Below are 18,996 nucleotides of genomic sequence, written 5' to 3' on the forward strand. Positions count from 1 at the left end.
AAAAGTTGTTTGAAGGTTAATTTTATGCTAGAACTGTGTGAGTATGTGCAACATTGTATGTGCATGTATGTACGTACGTACGTGTATGTATGTATGTATGTGTGTGCTTATGTATGCACGTACATTCGTATGTACGTACGTACGTACGTACGTACGTATGTAATTCTGTACGTACGTACATACATACGTACGTAATTGTGTATGAATGTAGGATTACTATGAATGTATGTATGTATGTATGTATGTATGTATAATATTAACAGCTATTTATACGGACTGATTTATTAGTTCCATATGCATTTCTATGTATGTATGTATGTATGTACGTACGTACGTACGTTATGTTTTGAAGTGGAATCTCGTATACTCATGATTGTCCAGAATTTACTGATTGTTTCTATCTTGTATTTTGTCAGATTTTGTGACAACACTGCAAACAGACGCACCATCAAGTATACCTCACTTCAAATGTTCTTATGTATATTCATAAAAGTAACAAGACTCCACACACTTAATTATTCAAGGATTTACATTGAATTTATTCAAATAATCAGCTGCAACAATGATCATGATGTAAGTGGCTTTCTGTATTTACACTGTAGCCACACCCTATACATTTTAAGTTGTCTGCCTCGATTCACTTGTAATCTCCTGTCTACAGAATTCTGTTCTTGTACCAACCCAGCTGATGTGAACATTTCATCCAGTTCATCTGTAAGGAACAATAAAAAAAAGAGTACATTATTGTAAAGATGCTAAGTGGTTTTACGTAGATGCTGATGATAGTCTAGTTCCTACACGGACGTCGGTATCGTTAAGATTTACACCTCCACTCACTTTTGTTAGAGACCACGTTGGCATCCGGACTACTGATGATAGCGTTTTTTCATTAATCCACTTTTCCCATGCAAGTACTTAGTTTTCAACACCCAATCACAAAATAAAAGAACCATGCCAGGTGTTATGGGGAGTCTAAAGAGATTTGTTCATGGCAAGTTGATATGTGTAATTTTCTGTTTTTGGCAGATTTATTTTGGTAACTGACATCAGGTGCAACCAATTGGCTGGAAAAAAAATAAATTCTATCATGATGAACAACAACTATTGTATTGAACAATTTTTACCACGTATATCATACTATGAAGACATTTTTTTGAAGCAATGAGCTAATAGTTTGTGAAATGAAACATGCCAATGCCCCCCTCCCCCCATCAATTGAATGGTTTTCAAATTCAGTGATCAGTGGAATTTCCAAACCAACCTACACCTCTCTATGCAAAAAAAAATCCATTGTCAATTTCTTGCAATCACGTCATAGAAATTTACAAAATTAATCTCACATGTCCACATTTTGAACCCGCCATGCTTAAATTGCACTTCAATATATTTATCAGAAAATTCTGTATTCTGTAACCATGTGTTTATTTTATAATATTTCATCCAGTCAGATATTCAGCTGTTAATAATGTTCTCTGTGTGTTCTATGAGATGATTGGCTGGCCACAGTGTGTTCTATGAGATGATTGGCCGGGCCACAGTGTGTTCTATGAGATGATTGGCTGGGCCACAATGTGTTCTATGAGATGATTGGCTGGGCCATAGTGTGTTCTATGAGATGATTGGCTGGGCCAAAGTGACTGATTATCATTTGGTAAATGGAATACAATGTTAATGTCAGATGAAGAAATTATAACAATTCTATCCAATGAAGGAGTGAATTATAACCAGTTTTGCATGTCATGCATGTGGCGTGCAACAACACTTTGTACCAATCCAAAACATCAATTTGAAACACATCAGGGCACAGGTTTTCTGTAACTTTTTTGAGCAACAGGTGGAATTCTGTCACCATGTGAACAGATTAAAAGTTTTCAATGATATTTACCACGTCCATGTGATACTCTACATTTGTGGCAATACCACCAGCTTCCTAAGTTAACAAACTGTAAATGTGCATATGATATAGTGTGTAAAATTCAAATTTGCAATAATGTATGTTAAGGCCAACTCTCAAAAAAGATATGAATGTGTGTCAGAGAGGCTGTGCATTTCCAAATACAAAATATGATGCAAGTCTTATTCTTGTGATATTTTTGCTATAAATCATTAGAGAATCCTAAATTTCAAGCACCTTTTGAAATACGAAAAACTTTTGTCAAGAAATTTATAAATAAATGAAATGAAGGTCAACCAGTGTTCACCCCTATTAAAATATTAAAAGGTCCATCACAATGGTTGCACACAGCCATTGTTACACTAGTCTCTAAGGTACACCATGATGGGTCAATCCCTTTCATGGGGCAGACAGTGGAGGGTTGAAGACAGGACATATTTTACAGTCTACTGTTACTCTAAGTCAGACAATAAAATGTAAGAATACACAATGATGTCATCATTTCTCATAAGGGAGTTGGTGAAAAAACTGAAAAAACGGAATGGACTGGACATGTCAAATAATTTTATTGAAGCATATGCTTTCAGCGATGTCTCTCAACTAGAAATTCTGGACCTTTTTATCTACCATTTTAGATTATAATTTAACTCCCTTGAAAAAATTGATAACACTTGACCTGAGTTTGAATGAAATTGAAATGCTACCATCTTCCTCCTTGAGAGGACTTGTAAATTTGCAAGAGTTATATCTTAATATGAATGGGCTACTGAACTACCTCATGGTATATTTAAAGACCTGAAGAAACTGAGAATATTAGATTTGAGTTTGAACTACTTTGTTTGTTTTCCAGGTCAATCATTGAGACCGCTGACAAATATTGAAATTATTCATTATTCAGATATGTACTTCATCTTTGAGGGTGATTGTGAGGACATTGATTTGGGAGACTTTCCAAAACTAGACAATAATATTTGGGGATGTCCAACTACGACAGCTGAGTTTATCAGACAATGATTTGAGATGCCCAGTTAATGGTACAATTAATGCAGTTAGAGCTACAAGGCTGGACCTGACTGGTAATGCCATCAATGGTGAATGTCTGGAGACGTTACTGTATGATCTTGAACATTCTGACATCAAAATTCTGAAATTGGGATACAGAGTGCCAGAATTTAATATTTCAAAGGTTTAAGTACATCAAATTTAGAAGAGCTGTTTATACAAAATCTGTACGTTGAAGAAACTATTAAACTCGTCTGCTGGAGTTTTCCAATGGATGCCATATTTGAAAACTTTGGAATTAGTTGGAAATCATCAATTTCAAATTGCAATACGAATGTTTGATGGCTAATACAAAACTTGGAAACTTTGAGGCTTCAAGACCATGACTTTTATGACATTCCAAGTGGAGTTTTTAATGATTTGACATCTCTGACAACATTGCAAATACAGAAAAATGCCTTTAATGGATTTTGCACAATGCAAGAATTGTTTTTCAGAGTAAAATAATTATTTACGGTTTTTATAATATCTATTGGGTGAAGAGCACACACTTATATTTGCATTTGATAAAAGTTTCACAGTACAACAAACACAAAGGGTGTTGTACAACAGCTTCAGGTAAATTATACTGGGAGCCTGGGAGGTCAACCAGTGTTCACCCCTGTTAAAATATCAAAAGGTCCACTAAAGTGGTTTCATACAGCCATTGTTACACTAGTCTTTAAGGTACACCATGACAGGTCAATCCCTTAAATAGAGCAGGCCAGAGAGGGTGGAGCGTCAACTCCTTTCATAGAGCAGGCTGGTGAGGGTTGAGTGACAGGACATACAGTATCTTACAGTCTACTGTTACTCTATTAAAGCAGACAATAAAATGTAAGAATACACAATGATGTCATCATTTCTCATAAGGAAGTTGGTGGAAAAACCCAGGCAGGTTCTGTTCAGTTTACTGCAGGATTTGTCCAGTTATACAGCTGTGGAATATTACACCAGGTACAATTACACAATCTGAGAGATTTCTTCTTATACAGCTGATATTGTCGTTTGATGCTAAACAACCAACTTGACAAGATGTCGATGACATACTATACAGTTCTCCAGCTGGGAATCTTACTTCTGATTGTTGATATTCCTGTGGTCATCTCAGATGCAATATGTAAGGTGTGCAACCAGTCTTATGTTGACTGCAGTGAGAGAGGATTGGATAGAATCCCTGGGAATTTACCATCCTTTGCTACGGATCTTGATCTGTATAGTAACAAGATCACATCTTTACCACCAGGCAGTTTGGCAAATCTAAAACAACTGGAGTATCTTGTACTTCAAAGCAATGATATAGAAACTCTCAATTCTAAGTCTCTACAAGGACTTCATCAACTGAAAGTACTGGACATGTCAAATAATTTTATTTCTTATATCGAGGTATATGCTTTCAGCGATGTCTCTCAACTAGAAATTCTGGACCTGTCAGAGAACGTTTTATTTACCATTTTAGATTATAATTTCACTCCCCTGACAAAATTGATAACACTTGACCTGAGCTTTAATGAAATTGAAATGCTATCATCTTTCTCCTTGAAAGGACTTGTAAATTTGCAAGAGTTACATCTTAATAGTAACAAGCTAGTTGAACTACCTAATGATATGTTCATAGACCTGAAGAAATTGAGAAAATTAGATTTGAGTTGGAACAACTTTGTCTGTTTTCCGAGTCAATCATTGAGTCCTTTGACAAATATTGAAATTATTAATTTTTCAGATATGTACAACATCTTTGAGAGTGATTGTGGTGACATTGATTTGGGAGACTTTCCAAAACTAGAGGTAATTGCTTTTAACAGAAATAGCATCAATGATTCAAATGTACAGAGAATAATATTTGGGGATTTTCCACTGGAGGAGTTTGATTTATCCGACACATATTTGAAATGTCCAATTAATGGTACACTTAATGCAGTTAGAGCTACAAAGCTGGACCTGACTTATAATTCAATCAATGGTGAATGTCTGGAGAAGTTACTCTATGATCTTGAACATTCTGACATCAAAATTCTGAAATTGGGGAACAAATTTGTGCCAGAATTTAATATAACAAATACCACTTTCAAAGGTTTGACAACATCAAAGTTAGAAGAACTATTTATAGGAAGTACATATGTTGAAACTAACTTGTCTGCTGGAGTTTTCCAATGGATGCCATATCTGAAAACTTTGGAATTAGTTGGAAATCATCAATTTAAACTTGGAACACAAATGTTTGATGGCTTACAAAATTTGGACACTTTGAGACTACAAGAGAATGACTTTTATGACATTCCAAGTGGAGTTTTTAATGATCTGATATCTCTGACAACATTGCAAATACAGAAGAATACATTTAGGAGATCACACACAACAATAGGTGAATTGTTGGAAAATGTACAGAATCTCAACACTTTACAATACTTGTATCTGGATAACAACAACTTAAAAGGTGAAATTCCTTCCAATGCTTTTATACACATGACTTCTCTGATAGAGTTGGATATGTCCCATAACAAGATAACTTCCATTCATTCTGGGGCTTTCTCTTCATTGACTAAACTAAAAATATTAGATTTGTCTCATAACACTCTTGATATCCTGAATTACGGTTTATTCTCTCAAATGATTTCATTGGAGTCACTAAATGTTAAAAATAGTGGTGAGGACATTGCATATCATTATATTAGTCGTAAAATTCAATGGAAGAAACTTAAAAATCTTGAGACACTAAGGATGACTATAGGTGATATTTGGGAATTTTATTTAGAAATTCCATCACTGAAACATTTATTTGTATTTAGTTTAGAAGAAGTTGATTCCTGCACTTCTTTTGTAAATTCTTTTGATAGCATGTCCAATTTGCAAACTCTTACTATTGAGAACAAATGTGTTGATGTCAGTCAAAACGATTTACTTTCTTCTCTAGAATCATTAACACTCAAAAATGTACGCTTTGAAATTCAATTCGATAGCTATTTTGAAAATGTAGCCAATATTTTTGAGTTTATAAAAATATTCCCAAATGTAAAAGAATTGTCTCTCACTGGTATGCAAGACCTGACAAATAAAGTCATGGTGGATTTGCTACCAGAAATGTCCCACTTGGAAATTCTGACAATTGTGAACACAAAAATCAGTGAAATTCATACGCAAGCTCTGACAAATTTACATAATTTGACAACCTTTACATTTGAGGATAATCATTTAGACTGCTCAGAATGTAAGATGAAGGATTTTGTTGAATGGATGAAAACTGACAGAAAAATTCAGATTCTACCATCCCATATTGAATGTGTAGAGCCGTATAATATGAATGGAAAGTCTGTGTTAACTTTGACCTTTGGATGGAAATGTAATCTAGCATTTATGATTGCAGTACCTGTTACTTGTATTTTTGTTTTTTCAGCAATTTGTATTGTATGTTGTGTTTATTTTCGTTGGTATATACGCTATGGTTGTTTCCTCATCAAACTAAAGCGTGGTGGTTATCAACTCCAAGTCAATGATGAGGAGCAGCCATTGAACTTGAGATATGATGCATTTGTTTGTTACAATGAAAATGACAGAGATTGGATCATGCAGCAATTAGTTCCTCATTTGGAAAATATTGATCCACCTAATTTCAAACTCTGTTTACATGAACGTGATTTTATGCCAGGTATTGATATTTTTGAAAACATTCTTGAAAGTATAGAGACTAGTCACAAAACTATGTTGATACTGTCACCTGGCTTTGCACAAAGTGAGTGGTGTTATTTTGAGATGAGAATGGCTCAAGATCATTTATTTCGACAGAAGAGAAATCTTCTCCTTCTTGTGTTGTTACGTGAAATTCCTGACGATGACATGCCAAGAGTTTTACGAAAGATGTTACTAACCCAGAAATATATCAAATGGACTGAAAATGAAGTTGGTCAGAGACTTTTCTGGGAGAAATTAAAAGTTGCTTTGAGATCAGAGAACAGAGTTAACAGAGTTGCAAATATTTGAAATTTACAAAGTCTTCATGCCCTTTGGTGCTATTTTATCATAAAGGGGATGACTTAGGCAGAATTTGCATATGAAATCATACACAAAATGTTAAAGCTATTTCAAGAAATTAAAAACAATTAGTAATCAGTTGAATTCATATCATCAACTATTAGTATTAATATGTATTGTAAGAACTTTTATTTGATGTGTTTAATTTTGAGTTGCATATCATTTACTGTAAGTATTAACATGTATTGTAAGAACTTTTATCTGATGTCTATAACTTTGAGGTGCATATCATTTACTGTAAGTGTTAACACGTATTGTAAGAATTTTTATCTGATGTCTATAGCTTTGAGGTGCATATCATTTACTGTAAGTGTTAACACGTATTGTAAGAATTTTTATCTGATGTCTATAATTTTGAGGTGTATTTCATTAACTATTAATATTAACATGCATTGTAAGAATTTTTATCTGATGCAGGGATCACCCTGGCTCCAGAGCTGCATGAGCCAATGTCCCATTTGGAGAAAATGAGTGAGACAATTTGAAAACTGTGTGGGACGGAAGTAAAAATATGGCAACTGTATGTGCGTCATGTGTATATTATACTGGTATACACTGTAACACACACACACACACACACACACACACATATATATATATAATTGTGATCATAAGCCTATGGATTTCATATCAACTTTCATACTAGAATTTGCTACTGTACAAATAAACACAGTACATACACATCAACATATTAACTTCATGAAACATTTATTTCATAGGAAAATACCACGTCAACGGTCTATAACTCCTATACTTGTCTTGCATTGTACATCATTGTCCTTAACTGTAGATTTCTGCGAAGGTAGCAGATCATTTCTCCCTTGTCCTTATCGTGACGCAAAAACGACCCATACATAGCCAGCCAATTATTTTGAAATTTCCGGTTTGTCTTGCGACCTACACCAGGACATACCCATTCTTCGTCCTCACTAGCGAATGTAGTCGAATCCAGATTAGTTCCCAGCGAAGGAGTAACTTTTGTACAATAGTCCAAGATAGAGCATTTGCGTTTCTTGGTCCCACTCGTACCAATCTGATATTTGATAGACTGGTTTTCCTGTATTTACCTTTATTCCATCGTTATTGCGTCTTTTTCGTGAGTTTTTTTCCGCCGGGCGAATGCCAGTTTTTTTTCCCCACGAACTCACGAAAAAGACGCAATAACGATGGAATAAAGGTAAATACAGGAAAACCAGCCTATCTAATATCAGATTTTAATCAGATTGCACTCGTACTGGCACCCGACGTCTTTGAAAGCTCCATTACGTACACATGTACGTGTGACTAATCAGTAATGAACATTTACTGTATCAACTCCGTTGATTTGTCGATGAGCGCCTGCCTTCATGTCGGCAACCAATCATAGACACTGTTTGAAAGGGGCATGATGCAGATAAACCTTGCCGCCTGAGGGCAGCAACAGACATGCGTAGTATGCGCCTTGTACGTTAGTAGTAAACAAAAGCTTAGATATGATGTCGCGTATCTATCACAGTGACGCGCTATTAGTATCGACGGTGCGATTTTGTGTCCCAATTGAGTTTTCTGGACGCGATATTTTTGTTTTTACAGCGCAAATAGCGCGTGATCGCGGCCCAGAGTGATCCCTGCTGATGTTTTTAATTTTGAGGTGTATTTCATTAAGTATTAATATTAACATGTATTGTAAGAATTTTTATCTGATGTTTTTAATTTTGAGGTGTATTTCATTAACTATTAATAATTATATTAACATGTATTGTAAGAATTTTTATCTGATGTTTTTAATTTTGAGGTGTATTTCATTAACTATTAATATTAACATGCATTGTAAGAATTTTTATCTGATGTTTTTAATTTTGAGGTGTATTTCATTAACTATTAATATTAATATGTATTGTAAGAACTTTTATTTGATGTGTTTAATTTTGAGTTGCATATCATTTACTGTAAGTATTAACATGTATTGTAAGAACTTTTATCTGATGTCTATAACTTTGAGGTGCATATCATTTACTGTAAGTGTTAACACGTATTGCAAGAATTTTTATCTGATGTATATATAACTTTGAGGTGCATATCATTTACTGTAAGTGTTAACATGTATTGTAAGAATTTTTATCTGATGTTTTTAATTTTGAGGTGTATTTCATTAACTATAAGTGTCAACATGTATTGTAAGAAATGTTATCTGATTTGTTTAATTTTGAGGTGTATTTCATTAACTATAAGTGTCAACATGTATTGTAAGAAATGTTATCTGATTTGTTTAATTTTGAGGTGTATTTCACTGTAAATGATTTTTTTGGGGAGATAGATTTTTGTAGTTTTGTTTGACATCATACTGTTCATTTTTTCACTGTTTTCAAAATTATAGAACATTTTTCATGAAATTTGAGGTGTATTTCTTTGTAATGGAATTATTATCAACACATTTTATGGTTTTTGCCTGACTTGATATCATTGACTATTTTTTTACAAGTATACAAACATTTGTGTGTATTCATGTGAACATTATGCATACAGTAACCAAGGAGAATAATCAGATATGAAATATTTTGGTAATTCAAATATTCAAATAAAAATAACTTTTAATAAACACAAAATTTATTGTGTTCTTCTGTGGGTAATTATAACCTGAGTGACTGCAAAAAATCGGATGAATGCAAGAGGCATCTACTATTCATAACTGGGGGAAATAAAAAAAGTGAATTACAGTTTCCTTATACATGACTGTACATGTTAAACTACACGTATGATGAAAACTGTAGTGGTCACACCACTGCGATCGATGTAATGTAAAAACATGATTGTAAACACATTAAAATACTACCAGAAGACAGCACTAACTCCACAATAGAAGTAAATTTTTATAAACTTATCAACAACGTCTCAGTCGTATATACAAAAGTTGTTATCATTGAAGGAGTGAACTTTTTCATTGGAATTTAGTTAGAAGTGCAAAAATGAAGTTCAGCAATCACACTGACACTAAACCCCTCCCCTAAATGAAGGAAGTTCGCTTGTTGAGCTGGTGTGACATTTGTGTGATTGGCCCTTAGGAGCTTCTTTTCTTTTTTACAGCTGGCTTCAGCATTTGACATTGTTTCATGAGTTGTAAACCTCCTTGATGAAAAATATTTCAATTATATTCTGAGATAAGGTAACAATATACCGTCTACGGACATTGCACAATTGCAACATGCACTAAACACTGCAGTCAGGATTGTGTCATGCATCAAGAAATCACAGTGCATTACAACTCTCATGGAACTACATGAGTTACTGGTTCACTACAGGATACAGTTACAGTATGAAATACTCTTAATCACCTATAGATTCCCCTACTTGGTTACTTGTTCAGTGCCTTTGAACATTATTGTGTACTAGATTCACATGCTTAATAATAAATATTTTTGATCAATTGATTGACTATACTCTACTATTATAATGGGCTACCCACCTTGGGTAAAGAAATAAACTCTGGTACCATCTCCTCTTACATAAAAGTTGTCTGATAAACAAGTTCCTGGGTGAAAAAAGAAAAAAAAATTAGAAATGTATCCAGAAAAGAAATAGTGCTACATTATCTGACCAATTTCAGCCCTACATTATCTGACCAACTTCAGGCCTACATTATCTGACCAATTAGAGCCCTACATTATCTAACCAATTACAGCCCTACATTATCTAACCAATTACAGCCCTACATTATCTAACCAATTACAGCCCTACATTATCTGACCTATTTCAGCCCTACATTATCTAATCAATTTCAGCCCTACATTATCTGACCACATAAGGTATCAACATGCAAAGGATGAATAATTCTATTTATAGACTGTATGAATACAGATTTTCAATAAGTATGGCTAGGTTTCTTGAAAAATTATTCAACAAAAATGGTATGGTTGTTCATACCATTTAAACAGATGATTTAAAAAAAATAAAACAGAAAGTCATAACCAGTCCATCAAAGTACAAAGAAAATAAATTAATAAGCATGAATTTTCAGAATGGTGTTTACCTTTCCTTACACAGTCATTACATTTTGTAATAAATCTTTCACAAACTAAAATAGTATTTAAGTTGAGATGTATATTACATAAACTTCAACTTGTGGTTCTGAAAATCGTTACTCACCTTTTTTGAAGCGTAATTGTGCCATGTCATATCTTCCATAATCTCGAAATAACAATAACCCACCTGGCTTCAGATGTCTGGAGAGTCTATCGATGGTGAACTGCATCCTGTAATGAGACAAATGAACAGAATCCATGGGAAGGATTGTGTGTTTGTCCCAGCACTCCTGGGACAAACACACAAACAAATAAGATCCATGAGGACAGAGTGATGAGAACAAACAAACAGACAGACAGACAAGCAAATTGAATTAATCAGGACAGAGTAATGAAACAAACAAACAAACAAACAAACAAATAAATAGGATCCATGAGGACAAAGTGATGAGAACAAACAAACAGACAGACAAACTGAATTAATGAGGACAGAGTAATGGAACAAACAAACAAACTCACAAAGAATTAAACAATTAAAAGACAAAGCAAAAAATCTATGAATAGCACACAGTAGTTCCAAAGTTAGACTGTAAGATAAGACGTGTCGACCCATCCTCACCGGTCAAGTGATTTGTGAGGGCACCCTGTCAAGGCATACCTTACAGACTTTTCCACACAATGAGATGTGTTTATTGATTTCAAGGTACTAACTTGTCAGGATGTATGGCTGATACATGTAATACAAATATTAACACAGAACTTACTTGCCAGGGTGTATGGCTGATAATACAAATATTAACACAGAACTTATTTGCCAGGGTGTATGGATGATAATACAAATATTAGTACAGAACTTTCTTGCCAGGGTGTATGGCTGATAATACAAATATTAATACAGAACTTACTTGCCAGGGTGTATGGCTGATAATACAAATATTAGTACAGAACTTACTTGCCAGGGTGTATGGCTGATAATACTGGTACAAATATTAACACAGGACTTACTTGTCAGGGTGTATGGCTGATAATACTGGTACAAATATTAACACAGGACTTACTTGTCAGGGTGTATGGCTGATAATACTGGTACAAATATTAACACAGGACTTACTTGTCAGGGTGTATGGCTGATAATACAAATATTAGCACAATTATATCTAAACTATTCTCTGGAAACGGTAGGTCAGCAGTATCATCCACAATGTCACATACAAATGCATGGCATCTACTTGTTTTGTAGTCTGCGTGACTCTGTCAGGAGGAAAAAAAAAGGAAAGTTGTTGAGAACAGGAAATAATGAGAGCCTGTCCATACACTGAAATCAAACAAAAACTTAACTTTTGATTGGTAGTGCATGACAACTATTGATGTGGAAATACTAGTGACATCATGTTTTTTTAAATTCACTTTGAACTAAATATGAATGATCAATGTTGGTGGGGCTTCATGCTGTGCAATTTGTTTACTTTGTGGTATTTGTAGAGTGCCATCACACATTGGCATATACACTCACACCTGAGAAATGTTTAAAGCCATAGTCCCAGTCTTACCTAAAGCTAGTTACAAGATCCGTTTTATCATCGTGGACAGATATGCTCATGTCATTATTGAAACCCACCATACCCACATCTACATTTACTCTAACACCACCCCATCCTGACCATTCTTACTAAATATAAGTTGACAATGACAAAGACAAACGAGAAATGTAACCAGATTCACACAGTTATTAAACAGAAGACAACAATATGACACTGACAGAGCCCCACGACACAAGATTGCAAGTGTGGCGTACTCGGGGTATTTACATGAGTGTTAGCAGTGTTCTCTGCAGCCATACTTTTAAGAGCATAGCTCGTGAAAGGGAAGCAGAAAACATGGCAAGAATGAGTGCAAATAGCCCTGAATACCCACACTGGAATTCACATGGTATGTGGTGATGTTATAATCATTACATATGTTTATCTGAAAAAGTATATTTCAATAAAAATTACAGTCGCTAGCAGTTTTGTGTACGATGAATGATTATGCCCTCATTTGCATATCATTTGCATGCAGGTATGCAACACTGTTTTCAGTGTGGATCTACAGTGCCAACACCACTAGTGTGCACACACAACAGGTGCAAGTAATCTCTGGTACATATGTAATAATCAACTTAGTCCCATTTTTAATTTGGACTCAATGATAAGATTTAAATTGTATATAGTCCTACAAAAGTATTGAAAGTCATTTTTAATATGACTTTTATGAAAAAGTAATAATTTCTGTTTTCCATGTATATCAATATACTTCATGAACTTTGAATTTTGAACTTAAATATTTGATCCAAGAAATTTATCGATAATTATAAAGATAGTTTCATGAAATACAGATACATTTGCTAGAGTATCAGTTGACTACCCGTAGTAGATATGACTACTTGCCTTGACAAGATCTATTGCAGTACTGGAGAAATCACAGCAATAAACAAACAAACCTGGGTCACTGTGGAACAATCAGAAGGTCATACAATGTAAAAATATAGAGATGTTGAAATTGATACTTAATGTATGTAAGAACTTTTTACAAGGGGAAAATGAACACAGGTCTTTTTCGGAAAAATACCACAAATTCAAAAAATTATTCACTTTTGTATAGGGGATTACATACAAATACAGATCTTCTGATTTTGGAACATTTTTCTTTCAACTACTTTTTTAAAAAAAATTGCACCACTGCAAAGAGGACAAGTATAAACAATTGTTTAAGATCATGTGCAAGCCAGGTTGTAAGCTAATCTCACAAAAGTATGGCTGCAGAGAACATTATATATGCAAATATCCCAAGTATATGACTACACTGTGACCAAAGTATGTAGTACAAAGTAGAAAACATACATTTATATCAGGCTCCTAACCTTCAATGTCCATAATATATCACTGCCATCAGTGGTAGCCATATTTGATTTCTGATTGGTCAGTTGCATGAGATGACTTGTAAGCAAGATGGCGGCATAAATCCATGTCTCACTGCATAGCGTAAACGTACTTTGTATATGTACTTGTTTTTCCCATAAACTTGGACTTAATTGTTAGTAGTGATAGTACGTGAACTATTAATACAGTTTTCAGTCAATGATATTTTATTCCTTCTTAGGGACAACCGTACAATGTCACAGAAGCTCAAAAAACGAACTTAGTTCATTTAGGATAAACCCCCTCTCCCCAATGAATGTTCACAAGTCCAACATCGACATATTTACATATGATGTAAACTATGATGAAAATTGTAGCAGTCATATCACTACGATAAAAAAAATGTACACATTGTCTTCAAGACTTTGTTCATGCTTGTGACATTTATATTGAACTAATGTACCATAATAGTGGTATCTGGTTTCATTACTGGCCATATTCTCCTGGCTGACTTCTCTTGATACCATACATTTTACTCATTGTTAAAAAAATTGTTTGGTTCCAGTAATCCGACCCAACCTAGTAGTTTTTTGCTGCCACCCTAAACTTTTTTTTAGGTAATTCGAAAAATTATCGGAAAATGGAAAAAATTTGCAAAGTCACGCGGGAAATAGTGAGATTTGAAGACATCATTGCCTGGTGTGACCAAAACAACATGGTGGAATACAGCATAGAATATTACATGATATCTTCTGCGTATAGTACAGAAAGTATGATTACATCGGTGTGACCAAAACAACATGGTGGAATACAGCATAGAATACTACATGATATCTTCTGCGTATAGTACAGAAAGTATGATTACATCGATGAGAAGTCTCTGTTGACCTCTGTAAATATGAAGAGAACTTTGAACAGATCCTCAAAAAAAAAAAAAAAAAAAAAAAAATCAAATCCTACCTTAGTACCCACCCACCCTATTTTGAAATTGTGCATTATCGGAATCATACAATTTTTGTTTGGCCTTATGATACTTACTTGTTGGTTTGTAGAATTGGAAAGACTGTATTCCCTACTCCACAACCCACTTCTAATATCCTTGTACTTGCATCACAGCCTACAAAATCGCCTTTCTTTTCTTCACACTTTTCTGAGTCATCATTTTTATTTTCACACAGTTTTGTTTTCTCCAATGTACTTTCTAATCCAGCTTCTTCACTCTTACAAGATTCTGCTTTATTTTCAGGTGCTAGCTCTGGAAATTCGTTGAACAACCAGTGTCTGTCTTTGAAAAATCTATTTTGGTGTTGTGTATAGAATTCATCCCAGAACTTGTCTGCATTTATTTCATACTTTTCTGCAAAAAAAACCATGTTTTTTTGTTGTGTTTTCAAAAAAAGCAAAAAAAAAGTATGTTATAGCAGACTAGTATCGGCTAATTAGAGTGAAATTGAAATACAGTTCATCAGCAGCTACATAGTTTTGACTTATTCAAATAAGGTTCACATGCCTATTTGGTTTAAAATGTCAAAAGTTACTTGAATAGCCGATTCAATGTCTTTTCACACAGTCACTGCTTACATTTATTATATACACAATAAATACACAATAGTATCAAACAGAACATGCATAGTGAGAGATTGTAATTAGAAAAACATTGTATTTTTCATCTTATGAAACATTAAAGATTGAGTTATACATTCATATTATGTTTGCTTGACTGAAGGATTCATTGCTGTATGTATACTTTTCAAATCACTCCAAGATAATGATCTGTGGTATGTACTTTAGAGGGAACAATTAAAAGAGAGCCCACAACAACAACAACAACAACAACAACAACAACAACAACAACAACAACAACAACAACAACATTTAATTCCACCTTGGTATCCAACAGTCCAGTTATCAGAAAGACATAGGAATACGATAACACAGTTAGGCCACTAGGGGCGCTGTTTCACAATAGATTTTATTGAAAATGTACAGTTGCATGCAGCACTGCCAGAATCATATCCTTTCCCAACATTTCATGGCGAAAGTGGATAACATTCTTGGTTAATTTAAACAAGTCTGCTTCTTTGTTATTGATGCTTTAAGTTTTAGGTACAATTACAAATGAAGTTTGCTTACAACCATTTCACAGATTGATTCTTGTACTTTCACTCATTTGTACGTGATGAACAGTTTAACCCTCATTTTCTCCAATCTGAAGCCCCTCAAACCAATTTCGGATACAAACTAGTTAACTAGAACATGGCATATTGTAGAACCAACTGCTTTCTTACAGCTTAGTGAGAAGTGTAAATTTCGACAATGTTCATTTGACTTTATGTGGAGAGAGATCAGAGAAAATCAAGCCCATAGGTAGCTTCTAAATTATTTAACATCAGGTTGAATTTTGTTTGAATCAATATGAAAATCCTCAAAGTCCTCCAACTACTCATATCCAAACTATGATGTATGTAAATGGCTTCAATAACCTACCTCTGTCTTCTTCACTTGCCAAAGATTTGGAGTTTTCTTCTACTTTTTTCTTGGCAGTAATTTCTTGTTCCTCATCCCACTGTACATGATCCCTGAAAAAAAAATGTCAAAAAGTGTTTCTTCTCAAATTTTACAAAAAGAAAAAGGTTAGAGAATGACTTTATAAAACACATTTAATGACCTACTACACAACATATTTAGTGTGATGTCTCTTTGATTAATTGGTTTCTACAGAAGTGAAAGTGTTATTATGTGTATACTTTTCTTTCCTTGTGCAACTAATACCACATGCACGTGGTGTCAGAGATCTGAGGGGAATAAAAATTAAAAAGAAATGTATACTGAAGGGTGTGGTATGTAACTCAAGCTGGCCATACACTTTATAAGATCTTCAACTTGTGCTCACTACTAATGCTACCCAAAAGAATTTGACCTTTGACCTGAGGTCACAGATCTGCACAAACCTCAATCTCTACCTTCTGATACCCAACACAGACAATTTCTCACTTGATTATTGATGTCTATTTTATCATCACTATTGGCATGCTACAGTTGCTGAGTTGTGTGGATGTAAGACCTTCATTTTCTATTGTTTTGGGTGGCATAGAAATCCTTACTGTGCATGTGTACGACCAGATTGAGTTACACGTCATCCTTCATTTGAACAGCCTACACATGAATCTCTCTTTTCTTTTTTTTAAATATTTATTTTCTCAGATCCCCTGTGCCATTACTGCCTGTTCTAAAAACTTTACAAAGACATTTCTTTTTGTACACACTATAGTAATAATAATTTCAGTCAGATACTATAGGACATTGGTTAGAATGAAATTATTTAAAATGAAAAGTTATGAAACAGGAGGATACTAAAAATGAACATAAAAATACACAAATTAAAATTGAAATGAAATGTTCAGGTCACACACTGCTGTAACATACATTGGAAATAGACTGTGCAAAGTTTCTTGAGTATTTAATGGTTTGTAGAAACAAAATAAATTATCACTGGACAGTGGACAATATCAACATTTTTAGAGTAAACCTTTCCCTAAGATTCATAAAAAAATTATACAGACATGAAATTCTTCTTCACAATATTTTGATAAATACAGACAAGATAGTTTTCTATCCCCTTGGTTGTTGTACAGATGTCTATCAGTTTGGTATCAATAATGTGTATGTAATAGTATGTATGTATGTATGTATGTATGTATGTATGTATGTATGTATGTATGTATGTATGTATGTATGTATGTATCATTGTATGTATCATTGTATGTATCATTGTATGTATAGGTGTGTGTGCATGCATGTGTGCGTGCGTGCACACATGCATGTACAGTGTGTGTGTATGTGTGAAAGGAATGACACTGAATTTAATGAATATAATATGTTTATATATTTCGCGATTGTTAGTGTTTTACAGTGCTTTGCCGTACTTTTTTTCATATTGTAATATTATTACGCGCGGTGTGTGGACTTACGCGATCGCGATCCTAGAATAGTACTACCCGTCCTGTCAGTGTCACAATTATTATCGGCCAAATATGTTCTGAAACATTTATCAGGTCACAAGTGTCTGTGGCAACAGCTACGATAAAACTAGTTTAAGTTCTACTAATGGCGTGTCTTATATGAAGTTTGTAGTTGGCTAAATATCGCATCAAATCTCTTCACATACTAACCATGCATTGTGTTCGAAAACCTTGCTCGGATCCTTGAGATAGCGAGTCCCAAACGGGGCCTGTGGTCTCGCAGAAGTTTCACCGGCAGCGCGATTCCGACCCCCCGTTGCTTCGGTCTCTTGATCCCCAGATACTGCTGCCATACAACTAGATGGTGGTGGGACACGTTTGGAGATTCGTCGAAAGTGGATATGGTTAGTGTTTGAACGGAGATATGATGCACATGACAAAAGCCGTCTGCTCATAACTCGTGTACGGCGGTGATGACGTCATTCTAGTAATCATATTCTTTTTCAGATTCATAAATGAATTTGAATCACTGTAATTTTCAAAACTTTTATATCTTTAAAAAACAAAACAACATATTTTAAACGTTAATATACCAATACCATATTGTGTTACTGTGGTAACATAAATACTTAGAATACAATTTGCGTTGTAAAATATGTTTAGGATATCAGTTATCACAAAGCTGATATAACAAATTGTGTACTCCTGTATGTAAGTTTTCAAACTTGTAAGATATTAAATAAACACATTTATTAATTAGTTTAAACCTCAAAATTTTTTAGATTCTGAATGTATTTGTCAATATTATGTATTGGCACTGTAAAAACATCATCTTAGCAGTTTTAATAGATAGATTTGAGAAGTTCGCAACCTAATTTTTTTTTGTCAGTCCATAGATGTGAATTCCGCAGACCAATATATAAATGCATATAAATATAGATTTCAAGCAAAGAGATTAACATTAATGGACTAAACATTCAAAATTAATACCCGTTTTTCTCATCCGTCTGGACACTTTAAAGTGGCCATATGGATGGGGATTGTATATTTATTTTGTTATACCTCCTCGTAAAAATATAGAAAATATTTCACCTGTAGTGACTACTTTCAAATGAGTAGACAGTTTGTTTGTTTATTTGTTTGTTTGTGTGTGTGTTGTTTGTTTGTGTGTGTGT

The 18,996-nt window shown here is 34.1% G+C and overlaps 1 protein-coding gene across 2 annotated transcripts; it reads right to left on the bottom strand.

The window, feature by feature from the left end:
* Positions 1 to 556: 556 nt before the first annotated feature.
* On the bottom strand, positions 557 to 18,298 carry LOC144433816 (tRNA N(3)-cytidine methyltransferase METTL2-like). Of its 2 annotated transcripts, none has more exons than XM_078122183.1 (8): positions 18,032 to 18,298; positions 16,347 to 16,438; positions 14,898 to 15,216; positions 13,389 to 13,449; positions 12,074 to 12,213; positions 11,087 to 11,193; positions 10,407 to 10,472; positions 557 to 712 (listed from the first exon to the last, which is right to left on the bottom strand). In XM_078122183.1, exons 1-8 carry the CDS (start codon positions 18,274 to 18,276, stop codon positions 567 to 569), a joined length of 1,176 nt encoding a protein of 391 aa, XP_077978309.1. In that variant the 5' UTR covers positions 18,277 to 18,298; the 3' UTR covers positions 557 to 566. The 2 variants fall into 2 exon arrangements, with proteins under 2 accessions (XP_077978309.1, XP_077978310.1); XM_078122184.1 differs by lacking the exon at positions 557 to 712 and adding an exon at positions 4,101 to 4,147.
* Positions 18,299 to 18,996: the final 698 nt, after the last annotated feature.

Source organism: Glandiceps talaboti, chromosome 4, assembly GCF_964340395.1.
Source record: "Glandiceps talaboti chromosome 4, keGlaTala1.1, whole genome shotgun sequence".
Taxonomy (NCBI): domain Eukaryota; kingdom Metazoa; phylum Hemichordata; class Enteropneusta; family Spengelidae; genus Glandiceps; species Glandiceps talaboti.

Coding starts and splice junctions, on each gene's coding strand:
- LOC144433816 (XM_078122183.1), bottom strand. CDS start 18,276: ATGAGCAGACGGCTTTTGTCATGTGCATCATATCTCCGTTCAAACACT. Junction 13,450..14,897: donor CCAATTCTACAAACCAACAA/GTAAGTATCATA, acceptor ATTGTTCCACAG/TGACCCAGGTTTGTTTGTTT. Junction 11,194..12,073: donor TCAGCCATACACCCTGACAA/GTAAGTCCTGTG, acceptor GTCTCATTACAG/GATGCAGTTCACCATCGATA.